This window comes from Dama dama, chromosome 13, assembly GCF_033118175.1.
Source record: "Dama dama isolate Ldn47 chromosome 13, ASM3311817v1, whole genome shotgun sequence".
In the NCBI taxonomy this organism is placed as follows: Eukaryota; Metazoa; Chordata; class Mammalia; order Artiodactyla; family Cervidae; genus Dama; species Dama dama.
Window position 1 is genome coordinate 38,542,442 of NC_083693.1, and position 16,079 is coordinate 38,558,520.

Consider the following 16,079-nt stretch of genomic DNA (forward strand, 5'->3'; position numbering starts at 1 on the left):
GCCCAGGGTGTGTGCTCAGTCCAAAGAGAATGCTTATCCCAGAACCTTGGTGAGCACTGGCCCTTTGCTGGCGTGGAAGCCCTTGAAGATGGGTCTGCCCGGGTCCCCACACACATGTCAGTGGTCGGCACCCAGTCCAGTACATGTGCAGGTTGCATTCGGTCGCTCTAGCCCCTGAGAATAACCACTGTTGCTGAGTGGACTTCCGACAGCATAGAGGTTGGAGATTGGGGGTTCTGAACAAATTCTGTCCAGAGCAAATGCTGACAGTCCTTGGCCACTAACAGGTGCCCACCCCAGGGGCTGACCAAGTCGGGAAGTTGGGCTCTCAGCCAGACTGATGTGGGTGCAGGTGTGAAGAGGTGGACGCCACCTCCTAACCCCACCCCACTTTGTGCCAGTCAGGGCTGGTGTACACGGAGGAGGAGTGGGAGCGGGAATGGACGGAGCTGCTGAAGCTGGCCTCCAGTGAGCCACGCACACACTTCAGCAAGAACGGCGGCTCGGGTGGGGGGTAAGTGCTGCCCCAGCCCTCCCTCTGATGGCTTGGGAAGTGATGGGGGGGGATGTGGGACCCCCAAGCTGGGGACGACACAAGGAGGACTCCTGCCTTAAGATCTTAGATTCTACCAAGGATGCAGAGCAGGTGGTAGGGGATGACAGGACCCTGCTGGATGTTTGGAAGAAAGTGTACACAGTCACCGTGTGCATCTCATGAACTCAAGCATGCCCCCTGCATTGCAGAGAGGGACTCACTGTCCAGCCAGCCTGGGGAGGGCCCAAGCTGCCCACACACTCACCTGGCTCTGAAGCTTCAGGCTGCTGCTGAAATCCTAACCACTAGACCACCAGGCAATGGTGGTGGTCTCTTAAAGTAACCTCTATGAAACTTGGGCCAGCAGGGTTCCAGAGCAGGTAAGCATCATGCTGGAGCCTGGCCCCGTGGTGAGTGACATGTACAGCACCACTCCTGCCCAGATCCGGGCCCTCCAGCCCCAGGACAGATGGGAACAGACCCTGCACTGCTGCTCCCAGCATGGACACTGGCCCAGCAGTTTTTCCCAGAAAGAACCAGGTGAAGCACCTGAAGAGGTCGGAAGGGAGCAAAGGTCAGACTCAAGGATGCACTTGACCAACTTCCTGCCTTCTTCCCGCAAGACTCACAGTACCCAATTCCAAGGCTCACTGGCAGAGCCCCAGCCGGAGACCCTGGAGGCAGGGAGGCATGTCCACGACTCACTCAGAGAGAAGGATGGAGACCAGGTTGGGGTCCAGACAGGGCGAACCACCAGCCAGAGAGCCATCATGGATAGGCTGTTTAGAACTGGTGACCACAGGGAGGACCCTCTCCGAGACCCCAGGAAGGCAAGACCAGCATGAGCTCTCTGCCGAGTTCAGATGCGTGAGAAAGACTGAATGGTAACTATACCAGTAGTTATAGATGCAGTGAGAACTGTGAGCGCCGAGGCCAGGCAGAGGTGGGGGCTTCCGTACAGGCACACTCAGAGCCACAGAAGCCATTCTTTCTCATCCTCCTACTCACAAATCACAACATGTCTGTTTCTTGTGGCTGAAGCAAGAGAAATCAGACATTCTGTGCTACTTACTGCACCTCCAGAGACCTGTGAAGTGCTACCTCCTGTGAAGTGCTACCTCCAAAAGGACTGCTGCTGGAGTCTGCAGTCCCCTCCGGCAAAGGTGAACTCAGCTTGCCCATCACCAGAGCTGCTAGTGGGGCCATGGGTAAGAGGGCTGGTCCCCAGAAGGAAAAGGAAGACATGGAAGAGAGAGGAAAATAACTCCACCCCAAGTCATGCGGGTCTGCATTGGAAACCAGTGTTGGAGTGAAGTTGCCCATCACCACCTGGCACATGCAGCCCCGACCCCCACTATGGACACTGGGGGAAGAGGGTGTGCGTGCAATGGGAGGAATCCATTACTTGTTACAAAACTGGTAAAATCTATGAAAGCAGTTAGTGACAGCCTCTGGGTGCTTCATCTGGTTTAATGGCAACTGAGAACTAAGAAAGGGGTCTTCCTGGTGGACCCCAACCAGATACCCAGACTCACATGTCACGGATTAAGAGTCCCAGACTGGGTGCGCGATCTTGGGCATGTCTCCCAAGCTCCTGGAGCATCTTTGTTGTTCAGATGTAGAATGCATTTGGTAGTAAGGCCTGCTGGGCTGTATCGGTTTTTCATGGTGGTGGAGTAAACCACACCAAAACTGGGTGGCTTAATACAGAGACGCTGGATTTGTTCCTATTCTGGGGTCAGCATTCTGGTCTGGAATTTTCTGAAGCCTCTCTTGGGGCTACAGCATCTGGCAGTTAGTCTGAGCGGCTCAGGACCATCCAAGATGGCCTGATTCACAACTCTGGCTCTTGCTGAGCCTCTGTCCAGATTTCATCCTTGAGAAGACTCAGGCCCCTTACATATGGATCAGGGCAGGAAGAGGGGGCAGCCCCCATTGTGGAGGTTCAGCTCAAGCCTCTGCTTGCATCACCTTTACTAATGTCCCATGGAAACACTGGCCAAAGCAAGTCCCATGGCTGAGCCAGCCTCTGGGCAGATAGACTCCATCCTTAATAAAAGGAGGGACAAAGTCACATTGCAAAGGGACAAATACACAGTAAGAAGGCTCTGTGGCCATCAGAGCAGTTGGCCACATTCTCTGATTCTGTTGGCATTGGGCAGTGAAATCATGGGTTTGAAAGTGGAAAGAAGCTTTTATGACTATAGACATAATGTTTACTAAGACATTGTCACACTCAGCCTGTGAGTTGGCATGCCTGCTGCCTATATGGTATATCATAAAGGCCTATCCCAAATACCTGAAATGTATGGTTTCCCTGACTTTCCATGGTTCTCTCACTGTGCATGGTGTAGTGGTTATGATACTCACACTGGCTCATCTGAGTGTCTGATATTATTCCTGTGAGTCTTGAAAACGCTGGAGCCTCGGGGGCTTTCAGGAGTCTCTGAATGTAGAGCAAATCCCTTCCATGAGTTTATATGTCCCATGAGTTTATATATACTCTGACTTCCAGACCCTAGACCTATAGGAATGGAACATAAAAATAGCTTATTGAATTATGCTGGGCAGTGAGGATTGGAGAAAGGAAGCCATGAACCTCTGCTGGGCACCTACCTGCCTTATATACTACCTAAATGCCACCGCCTTACACACTTTATCTGCACTTTATAAATTAGGCATCACCCTCCTTTATATGTTAGAGAACTAATGTTCTCAGAGATTAATTGACTTACCTCTGGTTTGTAACTGGTGGAGCTAAGATGCAGACCGAGACCTGTCTGAGTCCAGCACCCTACAGTTTGCCAGAGAATATGCTATGACAAGTTTTATAGCTTCTTAAGAAAAAGTGCACTGCAGATAGAATTTTTTGAGTCCTTGCATATCTGAATTTCTTTTTATTCTGTCTCACCCTTGATGGATAGTTTGGGTATAAATTCTCTTTAAATTCATGATATGAATGATGTCATGAAAGGTGTTATATCAGACAGAAAGCTATCAACTTCCTGGCACTCAGTCAAAGTTGGCTAATTTGAAGTAAAACAATTATATGAAATCCAAAGACTAAATATCTTCAACCAACTTCTTACTCCACCTTTACAGACTCTGAAAAAGATTCATTCATTAACTTAACACGTATTAATTGCCTGAGGCATGCTGTGCATTTTCAAACACACTATCTCATTCTGTCATCACTGTAACCCTGTGAGATAAAGGTTATAATTCTTATTTAAAGTATGAGGAACTTTGGATTCAGGATAAAAATGATTTGCCCAGGGTAATCTACTGAGTGGAAGAGCTGTAGTTCAAATTCAGGTGTCCTGCCTCCCAGGTCTCCTGGTCCCTGATTTTCCTCCTACCCCTTAGCTCAAAAGCCTCTTTCTGTTCTTATAGAGAATTGGGTTCTTGCTCTTTTCTGTGGGTGATAGAATGAGGCCTCTTTGTTTTCTAGCCCAATTCTAGGGTTTGTGTCAGGGGAGTATCATTTCAGATCTCAGCCTTTGTTAACAACAGACTAATAAACCTTTGCCATCAGGTGTCTTTCTGCATGAATGTACAGAAAGGTATTTTCCAACTCAGTCTCCCTGGGTCTCCCTTTTCCTCCTCTGCTAAATACTGAAAACCTTTGTAAGCATTAGTTCTATGATAAATTAATGAGAGGAATTACTTTAAATTTTCAAGCAATTTTCAACAACCACTATGCTCTTTGGAGGCAGGGAATAAACCAGGACCCTCTCAGTTTGAAGAATACCATGTAAACCCCATTAGGGAAATGAAAATTAAAACCACTACATACCTATAAGAAAGTCAGAAAAAATATATATACTGGCAATACCAGGTGCTGGTGAGAGGGCAAAGCAAATATTACATCACATTGTTGGTGATATAAAAATGACACAACCACTCTGGAATACAATTTGACAGATTCTTATAAATTTAAAAACACATTTGCCATATGACCTAGCAGTCCTATTCCTGAGTATTTACCCTAGACCACTGGTTCTCAACCAGGAATAATTTTGCCCCCAGGGGACATTTGGCTAGATTTAGGGATATTTTGATGGTCACAACTGGAATGTAGTCTGAATACTGCTAGAATCTAATGGGTAGAAACCAGGGATGCTGCTAAGCCTTCTAACATGCACCAGACAGCCCCCCAAACAAAGAGATAGCTAGTCCAAAATTTCAGTAGTGTCAAGATTGAGAAAATCTGCCCCCAAAGAAATGAAAATGTGTGTTCACACAAAGTTCTATGTAAAATGTTTATAGAGGTTCCATTCATAATTGCCCAAAACTTGAAACAAATCAAATGTCCTTTGATAAAAAAAAATTGGGAGTACATCAATATTATGAAATACTATTCAGGAATTAAAAACAAACTACTGATGTATGCAATAACTTGTACGAAAGGATCAGGTCTCAAAAAGTTATTGTATTGTATGTATGGTTTCATTTATATGACATTATCCAAAAGGCAAAAATATAATGATGGAGAACAGATCAGGGTTTCATTTATTTAGAATGAATGTCTGACTTTCCAATATCATTTCTTGAAAAGACTATTCTTTCATCATTGAATTGCTTTTATATTTTTCAGATACCTATAGGCAGCAGCATAGGCAATATTTATGTGGGTTTGGGAGATTTATGTTGGGTGGGAGATTCTGTATTATGTTCCATTGAAATATGCACCTGTCCTTTTGACAGTGTCACTTTATAATAAGTCTTAAAATTAGGTAGCATCACTCCTCCAACTTTATTCTCCTTTTTCAATATTTCTGGTCTTTTTTTTTTTTTTGCTTTCCCATACAGATTTATAGAATCGGCTTATCTATATCTGAAAAATATTCTGCCAGAATTTTTATTGGTATTACATGAAGTCTATACATCAATTGCAGGATTGAAATTTTTAAAATGTTGAGTGTACTTACACATCTTCTTCCATGTATTAGGTAGACACAGTATGCTTCTTCATATATTTAAATCTTCTTTGATTTGTTTTATTAGCATTTTATAATTTCCAGCAAAAAAGTTCTATACATGTTTAATTAGATATATACTGAATATTTCATTTGAAGCTATTGTAAATGATTGTGTGTGTGCGCATGCACACGCACATGCACACACATGCACGTGTGTATGTGTTTTCATTTGGGTCTGCAATTATTTGTTGCTAGTTACTGATGTTTGTGACTTTGTAGTCTGTGATCTTACTAAACTCATATATCAGTGCTAAGAGATTTTTAGATTCCTTGGGATTTTCTACACAGATATTCATATAATCAGTGAGTAGGGATAGGTTTATTTCTTCCTTTCTAATCTCTATGCCTTTTATTTCTTTTTCTTATTGCACTAACTAGAATTTCTAGTATGATGTTGAGCAGACATGGTGAGAGAGGAAACTCTTTCCTGGTTATCACTCTTAGTCAGAAATCTTTCATCAGTAAGATATTTGTTATAGATTTTTAGTAGGTATCTTTTATCAGATTGAGGAAGTTTCCTTGTATTTTTTTGTTGAGAATTTCTATCATTAATGAATGTTGAATTTTATCAAATACATTTCTATATCAGTTAATATGATCATGTGGGTTTTTTTCTTCTTTAGACATTAATATGGTAGGTTACGTTAGATGATATTTGAATATTGAACCAGGGATTTCATTGCAGGGAATCATTGCATTCCAGGGTTTAATTCCACTTTCTGTTGGTGTATTAAAAGTTTTTCTTTTGTTATTTCAATTTGGCAATATTATATTGAGAATTTTTGTATCTATTGCCATGGAGGTTATTGAATATAGTTTTCTGTTTATATACTACTGTCTTTGTCTAGTTTTGGTGCCAGTGTAATGATAGTCTCATAAACAAGTTGGAGACAATTATCTCTCCTTTAGGGCTTCCCAGTAGCTCTAGTGGTAAAAGAATCCACCTGCCAATGAAGGAGACCTAAGAGATGCAGGTTCAGTCCCTGGGTTGGAAAGATCCCTGGGAGAAAGGAATGGCACCCCATTCCAGTATTCTTGTCTGGAAACTTCTATGGGCAGAGGAGCCTGGTGGGCTATAGTCCATGGGATTGCAAGGAGTCGGACATGACTAAGCATGCATGTGCGCACACACACACACACACACACACACACACACACCCCTCTATTTTTTCCAGTAAATTGTATATAATTGGTGATATTTTTTCTTTAAATGTTTGGGAGATTCACAAAATCTATACATTCATCTGCAATTAGATACTGCCTTTTCAGAAGGGTTTTAACTATAAATTCAGCTTCTTTAACGGTTATAGAAAATAGAAATAAGTAGTTTTGGGTAGATTGTTGTTTTGAGAAATTGTTCCATTTCATCAAAGTTGTTGAATTTACATGCATAGTATTGTTTATAATTTTCCCTTTTGTAACTTAATACTTCAGGGGAACTTTAGTGATATGCCCTTTCTTTTCAGATTCAGCAGTTAGCATCTTTTCTTCTTTCTCTCTCTTTTTTTTTTTTTGATCAGCATTGTTAAAGTTCTGTCAATTTTATTGATCATTTAAAAGAACCAATTTCGACTTAATTGGTTGTCCCTGTTGATTTTTAGATTTAAATTTCGTTGATTTCTGTTCTTACCTTTAGAGTTTGTGCTCATTTTGTTTGCTTTAGGTATATTTTGCACTGATTTTTCTACTTTATTCAGGTGAAAGCTTAGATTATTGATCTGAGATTTTTTTTTTGTAATATATGTATTTGGGGGCTATAAATTTCCCTCTAAGAGCTGCTTAGCTGCGTATAACAAATGCTGATATGTTACATTTTTATTTTCATTGTTTAAAATATTTTCTAATTTCCCTTGAGATTTTCTCTTTGACTACTGAATTATTTAAAAGTCTGTTATGTAACATGTTTTGTTGTCTTTCTTTACTAATTCTGGTTTAATTGTATTATGATCTGGGAACACAATTGGTATGATTAAAATTATTTAAAATGCCTTCAGTTTTGTGAAGGAGTGAACGTATTGTCTGTCTTTGTGAATATTCCCTGTGCATTTTAAAAAGATGTGTATTCTGTACTTGTTGGATAAAGTGTTCTGTTGATGTCAGTTAGATCCAATTGATTGATGGTTTTGTTCAGATTTTCTATACCCTTCCTGATTTTCTGTCTACTTGTTCTTTCAGCTACTGAGAGAGAAGTTTAGAGCCCTGCAATTATACTTACAGCTGTTTCTATTTCTCTTTTCAGTTTTGTCAGTTTTTTCTTCTAAGTATTTTGAAGTCTTATTGTTAAATCCACATTCATTTAAGACTATTCCACCTTCTTTCTGAATTTATCCACCTTCTTTCTGAATTTATCCTTTGATCATTGTATAATATCTCTCTTTATCCGGGGAAGTTTTCTTTGGTCTGAAGTCTATTTTGCCTGATATTGATAAAGCTTCTTGAAATTGATCTTGATTAAAATTTTCATGATCTGTAATTTTCCATCCTTTTATCTTTAACCTACCTATATCATTATATTTGAAGTGAGTTTCTTTAACACAGCAAATAGGTATTATTGATTCTAACAATTTCTGTCTATTAACTGCTAAATTTATATAATCTGAATTTAATGTAATTGTTGATCTGTTTGAATTTTGGTCTCCTGTTTTATTATTTGCTTTTTGCTTTTGTGTTTTTTGTTCCTCTGTTCCCCTTTCCTTGTTTCAGTTATTTGAATTTTTAAGATTCTATTTTAATTTAATTTTTATGATTTTAACATCTTTTCATAGAGTTTTTAAGTGGCGGCTCAAGTAATTGCAGTATACATATTTTAAGCAATCCCTTTTAGAATCCAAGTGCAATTCAAAATCCTTGCTGCCAAATAGCTCCCTTATTCTCTCCTTTATGGTATAGTTTTCTTATGTATTTCATCTGCATACTTTAAATACCCCATCAGCCAATATAATATTTTTAATGTGGATCTTCGAATATATATTAAAGAACTCAAGAGGAAAAGGATACTCTATTATATGTGTGCAAATCATGACTATTTCTGTTGTACTTCCTTCATTTCTGATGTTCCAACATTTTTCTGGTATCATTTTCTTTCAATCTGAACATTTTCTTTTAATTTTAGGGAGATTTTCTGGTTGTGAATTCCATTACTTATTCTTCATATGAGAATATGTTTACTTCACCTTTATACGTGAAGGATATTTTTAACGGATATAGAATTCTATCAGTAGTTTAACATCCTTTTCTTGCAGCACTTTAAAAATCTTGTTTCCCCTTCTTCTCCAGTAGTTCCTGATGAGAAATCTATAGTCACTTGAATTACTATTCCCCTGTTCAGCATATCACTTTTCATCTGGCTGCTTTCAGCAATTTTCCTCTGTCCTTAGGTTTCAACAATTTGATTTTGTTGTGTCTGGCCAGGGGTTTCTTTAGGTTTATCCTCATTAGTTCTCTGAGCTTCTTAAATCTATAGGTCTGAAGTTTTGCCCAGTTTAGGAAGCTTTCAGTCATTATTTCTTTAAGTTTTTTTGTTTTTGTTTTTGTTTTCTTTTTAGGGGCTCTGTACTCTCTCCTTCTGGAACTCTGATGACATGAGTATTACACTTTTTATACTGTCTGAAGTCACTGAAATTCTTTTGTCAATCTTTTCTTCTCCCTCTTCTTCAGATTGGGTCATCTGTTGATCTGTCTTCAAATTTACTGACTCTTATTCTCTCTCATCCCCAATCTGCTATTGAGTCCACTCAGTGAATTTTTTCTTCCAATTACTGAATATTTAATTTCTAAAATTTCCATCACTGATTGGAGCACTTTCACAATAACTTTTTAAAAATGTTTGTCAGATAATTCTGACATCTACCAACTCAGAGTTGGTAGTCTTTTGACCATTCTCTTCCTTGGGAAAATTGAGATTTTTGTGGTTCTTCATGTGTCAAGTACATTTGGATTGCATCCTGGACATCTTGGATAGTACAAGACTCTGAGTTTTGTTAATAATCTATGGAAAATCTTGACTTTTCATGTTAAGCAGGTAGGTTCACCCTGTAAATTTCAACCTGCCTTCTCTGGGCTGTGGTTTTCAAAGCCTTTGCTGTCCTATTTGCCTAAGCCACACATTACACAGTCTGTAACCTGGGCAGGGGTCTATTCAGTAAGTCCTCAGAGCCTTTGGTGTACTGATTAGGACAGATCAGATCGATACTTGCACAGCTCAGAGTTGGAGAAAGAGGAGTCCAGGAGTTCATAAGCAACCTTATGGGATTGTTTTCTGAAGTCCTTCCTGTTTTATATCTTCCAGGTACTTTCTTGTTCCTGGGACGACTCCCTTTTCTGTCCTCCAGCCGTAATGTGCTGCTATACACCTAGCCCTGTCCTTCACCCCTGCTCATGCAGGGTTCATGTATGTTTTATATTGTCTCTCCTTCACATTGCAACATCCTGTTGGTGCAGCCAACCCAATCCTTCTTTTTGATTCTCTTCCAAACCTTAGCTCAGTGCTGGCCAGATGGAGCTGCATGTACCAACAGAGCCGGATCCAAGACCAGCACGTATGGTGCTGAGCACTTGTGCCTCCACACACCCCCCAGGGGAGACATTCCTGCCTGGGGCCCATGACACCAGTGCCCAGACTTGACCTGTTAGGAGGCAGGCAGCAAAGACCAGCCCTCTTGGGATGAGTGCTCACACCATTCTCCCACACAGCCTTTGACTGGGATCTGAAGCAGGGAAGGCTGGCCTTCTTAAGCGATCAAGATTCACTGGAGATGGGGAAGGACAGCAGCGTCTGACAGGAATTAGAACCGTGTCATCTACTGAGCACACACGTGTTACAATATGATCTGCATCGAGCAGGGCTGTGAATCTATCATTATCATCTACTGATCACACACGTGTTACAATATGATCTGCCTCGAGCAGGGCTGTGAATCTATCATTATCATCACCAATGGTAGAAAACTGAGTTTCAGGAAATTAAATCAATTCTCAGCATCCCTCAGCCCAGAAGGGACAGAGCCAGGATCTGAACTTGAATCTGACTGCCAACATAAACCCACACTCTTATCAAATCAGATCATCATGATGCACAGTCAGGCAAATGATGCAAATCAGGCATGAAGAGCAAGAATCAACAACTTATCCTGAAATTTGTGATGAAAATAATCAATTTTGTCCTTTAACCTTTTATAAAGCAATAACTTACTTTTTCTAAATTGGATGAGACAGGTTATGGAGCCTGAGAGGCTGTTAGAACAAAGAGAAAATGAGACCGAGAGGGGGACCTTTTCAAGGACTGTTGGGCAGCCCCCACTGAATGACTGACGGCCCAGGGTTGCACTGTCCTGGGGTGCTGCTCATTGTGCAGCTGACTTCCCACAGTTTCATTACTGTGCTCCGTGATTTCATAGTAAATGTTTGCTACTTTTCTTTTTTATTGGGCTTTTTCAGAAATAGCTAGACTCTTAAATGATTTCCTAGTGTACAGTCTCAGAGATATGAACTTGTCAGTCTTTTTTACATTTATTTTTGTTTGGCTGCACCAGGTCTTAGGTGCAGCACGTGGGATCTTTAGTTGTGGCATGTGGGATCTAGTTCCCCGATCAGGGATCAAACCCAGGCTTCCTACATTGCGAGCACAGAGTCCTGGCCACTGGACCACCAAGGAAGTCCCTTAATTCAGTCTTTTAAGGAAACATGAGTGGCGTGCTGCTGCTGGGAGGTACTTACCCCTCACCCTCAGGCATTCCAGGGTCAAGGCATGGCCTGTTGTGGGAAAGGAGGCTTTCTTACAAATATTCCTCAAGGTTCTGGGACTTCCGTCAGTGAACCAAGCAGGAAGACTGTTCACCCAACAAGTTCTCACGTTTGCAAATCTGGAATCCATTCAAAATTTTTAAAGCAAATTTCAATTGCTTATTGAAAATATGATTGAAGCTGTCGCTTCATCTGTCAGGAGCCTTCTCTGACCTTCCTATTTAAAGAAGCCCCCATTTACCACCATGCTGATAATTTTTCTTGTTTCATCATCTGTTGATTGTGTCTCTGCCACTTAGAGCTGCATACATGTGCACACATGAACACCCCCACACACACACACCTAGAAACAGTGCTATACCTATAGCACTCAGTAGGTATTTGTCACACAGATGACCCCAGCTTCTTCATTTTAGGCAGTGAGATGAGTCCTCACCACCAGGCCACCTTGGCCACTATTGAGAAGCTCCTTGTCAGAGCCCGAGACCCTCTGGGTCCCCTCAGAGTGCCACCATCCTTCTGTCCTGGATCCCCAGACCATAACTCTTAGCAAGGTCCTGGCTGCCTACACTGTTGTGCCTTAGGAAATCTTTTGGAAAAGCTGCCCATCTGGCAGGCACGGTCCCTGACCAGATACAGAGGCCCACCAGGGAACTGGCTGGCCTCAGCCCCTGTGAGCCCCTCAGGCTGACTCCCCATCCAGCTCCCTCTCCACCTATGTGTCAGCTCATCAAAAATCTCCTCATGGCTCCAAACCAGCCCAGGAGAAGGGGTCAAGCCCCACCACTGGCAGATATGCTGCCAGTGACACATATGTGTCAATTGAAAAAAATGCACAGCGCAAAAGTTGAGAATTATGTTTTATTTAGCAAGCAAAACTGAGGGCGTAAGCCCAGGAAGTAACCTCTCAGATAGCTCAAAGGATGGCTCCAAAGAGGCAAGGGAAGAGCCATGAGGGTTTTTACAACAAAGACCAAGTAGTCAGAGCATCAGTGTAGTGCTTTTCTGTGTATTGGAAAAGTGCAAGAGTCTGGGCTCCCTGAAATTTTTCCTTTGATATGCACCTCAGCTACCCGGGGCCAGTATCTTGGGCTTTCTCATCCTTAGTGTCCTCCAGGTGCACCATCAGGGGTGGCTGCAGCATCTGTTGGTTTGATGGTGGGCATCCTGTCCGTCCTGAGTTCCCTCAGAGTTCGCCATCCAGGCAACTGTAGGGTGATGGCTTGGTGGCTGCAACATCCTCTGTTTGCAGACGTGGCAGGCAACAATGTTTTTATTGACATGTGCATGAGTGCTGTGCAGCTGTGGGAGGGGAGGAGACCCGCATGCTATAGCAGAGGCCTCTCTTGGATGACCCTTAGGAAAAGCAGGGGCCAGCAAAGTCCATGGACTACCCTGCCATTCACCAGAGGTGGTGGGGAGGGTTTTATGTAGAAGCTAAATATACACATACAGTCATAGCCTGTATATGTGTGTGTACACACAAACACGTATGTGTTTGTATTTTTTAAGTTTTTATGGAAATATAGTTGATTTACAATATTGTGTTGGTTTCAGGTGTACAACAAAGTGATTCGGTTGCACACATACACATATTCTTTTTCAGATTCTTTTCCATTATAGGATTATAAGATACTAAGTATAGTTTCCTGTGCTATATCGTAGGACTTTGTTGTTTATATTTTTATATATAATAGTGTGTATCTGCTAGTCCCAAACTCCAGATTTATCCCTTCCAATACCTTTCCCTTTTGGTTACCATAAGTTTGTCTCCTATGTCTGTGGGTGTTTCTGTTTTGTAACAAGTTCATTTGTATCAGCTTTTTAGATTCCACAGGTAAGTGGCATCATATGGTATTTGTCTTTCTCTGTCTGACTTACTTTACTCAGTATGATCATCTGTAGGTCCATCCATGTATGCTTATATTTTCAGATGAGAGGGTACACAGGATACTGATAACTATGTCACAAAGAGAATCATGGATGGGGTGACTATACAACTTATCATCTAAATTGGTACATTGTGGAGAGTGCGAGAGGCCACTGGCCACTGGTGACCCGTAAAGCAGGACTTCGCTGAGCAAAATAGAAGGTGTGGACACCCCACCTTGGGGAGGGAGATAGGGAAAGTATCCGGCGGGGGCGAGGCCTGCACCCAAGCTGCCCCTCTGTGTGGCCAGATGACTGCCCTTGGGCAAGACCCCACTGGCTGCCCAGACTGGATTCCTTGTCGATGACATGGGCTCTTGCTGGGATGTCCTCTAAGGCTGTTACTGCCATTTAAGCCAGGACACCCCCAAATCTGCACTGTACCTTTTCATTCCTGCTACCAGGTTCAGCACCATCTGGACTCACTCCACCATCCTTGCTTCTTGGTCCCACCACCTCTGCTGAGGGAACCCATCTTTCTCAGGGGGTTTTCACTGGTGGGTGGGGTGTCCCTATGCTCCTGATCCCCCCTCCCCAGGTACACACTGAAGTAGAGGGAACACTGTTGTGGCCTAGGGCCTGTGAGGGAGCTCTCAGACACACGACACACCCGAGTGTGAGGATGAAGCAGTTACATTGCATGTTAATCTTCTTAACTAATAACTGTTTTAGGGATGTTAGGTGTCTTTTCCCGGAGGCAAGATTCTATTTACAATCCTGCATCTAGCATTGCTCAGTAAACTCACAGGAAGTTGATGTGACGTCTTAGGATGAGAAATGGACGTGAGTATTCAGGACTGGCTTTGCTGGAGCTGATTTCTACCAACAGGCTCAATCATAGTAACTCATACACACAGGTCACTGTTCCAAAGTCTTCTCCCGTTTGCCTATTGGCACCTCAGCCTGAGGAGTCCTCAAGCCAAAGTTCCCGGCCTGCATTCAATGAGCAGGGATATTCGCTGAGGCTCCAGAAGCACAAGGGCGTGGCCTGGTGTTGAGGGGGAGAGCACAAAATGAGGACCCACCCCCAGTTCAAACCTGCTCCCTGTGCCCTGGGAGCAAGGAGCTGGAACAAGTAGGGAAGGATTTAGAGATTCTCCAGCTGCCCCCAGGTGGAGCTGGGACCCCTTCTTCCACCTTCCGGGCCACTAAGCAGAGTCACAGTTGACCTTTGGCTCTCATGTTCAACACCAAAACAGGACTCGCTCTGCTTCAGGCTCATCTCCATAACCCTCTCCCAGCTGGGCTCACACCCCCATCACCACTGCCTGTGTCCGGCTATGAGGCTTGCTGATGCATGTGGTATAACCACATGCCCCAGCCCTAGTGCACATCTGGGATGGATGGACAAACAGGTGGGTGGGTGGATGGAACAGGTGAATGGACGGATGGATGAGCAGCAGGATGGATGCATGTATTCATGGATGGATGAGTATATGCATGGCTGGATGGACCAAAGGATGCATGCATGCATGGATATATGAGTGGTGTTTTAGACTCGGCACATGCTCCTCTTTTGCTTCCCTTCCTTCCCTGAAAAATTCAGTCCTAAATCCATATGGTTCATCAAAGCAACGTGCGCATCTGCCGTGGACAGGGTGTGGGGCAGCAGAGGACCAAGGCCAGGGTGTCAGAGCCAGACAGAGTGAAGAAGGCAACTCAGGGGAAGGGCAGCATCACTGGTGGAGATTTGAAGAAAGGAGTTAGAATGAACTCTGGGGTGTTAGATTGGAATGGGCAGCATCAGGGGACTCAAAGTTTCAGATAGATAGGTAATAGATGGATGGATAGATAGATGATAGATGGGTAAATAGATAGATAATGGATAGATAGATAGATGATATATAATAGATGGATAAATAGATGATAGATGAGAATGTACGTTTATTCATGTGAGGGTACAAACACACATCACCCAGTTCTATTTACCGAGTCTAGGGGAAGTGACATTAGCAATAATCATATTTTGGCTTATAAATACCATTATCTACCATTTGGAAAAAAAAAAAAAAAAAACGAATGTTGAGTTTTAAGCCACTTTTAGTGGCTTAAATCCAGGGCTGAGGCAGAAGAAATATAAGATGAATCTTCTTGACTGAAAAATATACACAACCTAAAAGTTGAGAGGGATGTTTTGTTCAGTGGACAAAACTGAGGACTTAAGCCTGGGACACAGCCTCTAAGATAGCTCAAAGAGATTGCTCTAAGAGGGAAGTAGGTGAACCAGGATATAGGCGTTTTTTGTAACAAAGACCAAGTAGTCAGAACATCAAAAGATTACCAAACATCTCAAGTTAAGGAGTTAAGTGCTTTTGTGTGGGAGGAGAGATACAAGAGTCTGGGCTCACTGATTGCTTTGATGTGCATCTCAGCTCTCTAGGGCCAGTATCCTGTGTTTTCTCATCCTGAGTCCACTCGGGGTATATCATTGGGAGGAGGCAGGTGGCTGCAGCAACTGACTGCTAGATGGTGTTGAGGGGGGGCATCCTGCTTTCATCCTGAGTTTCCTCAGGGCTCACTGTGGGGGCAGCTATAATGACTGATGGCTGCAACACCCTTTGTTTACTGAAGCGGCAGGCAGCATTTTTAGTTCACAACCTGGACCATCTTCTTGTGCTGAAAAGTAAGGATGTGCTCTAAATAGTGACAGGGGCTGTCACATGGCCACAGATCCCACTTGAAAGAGCTCCAATGACCAGGTGGGTATCTGAGCATCAGAATAATCACACTGATGGGTTATAGCCCACTGAATCAAATAAAAGCCCAGAATCCAGACTGATATCAATAAATGGTATCAAGACTTGGTGAAGAGTGGAATGTGTCTATAGGTTCCAAGTTCCTTCCCATAAAATGCTTATTAATTATGGATGGGAAGTGAGTAGCTCTGCAGG

At 42.7% G+C, this 16,079-nt stretch overlaps 1 protein-coding gene across 1 annotated transcript in view; it reads left to right on the plus strand.

Annotated features, from left to right (window-relative positions):
- Window positions 1-16,079, plus strand: part of OTUD7A (OTU deubiquitinase 7A) — a 376,613-nt gene that overhangs the window by 331,956 nt on the left and 28,578 nt on the right. The window contains exon 9 of the mRNA XM_061159630.1: window positions 402-514. Coding sequence (XP_061015613.1) covers window positions 402-514 — 113 coding nt within the window. The remainder of the gene's footprint in view (window positions 1-401; window positions 515-16,079) is intronic.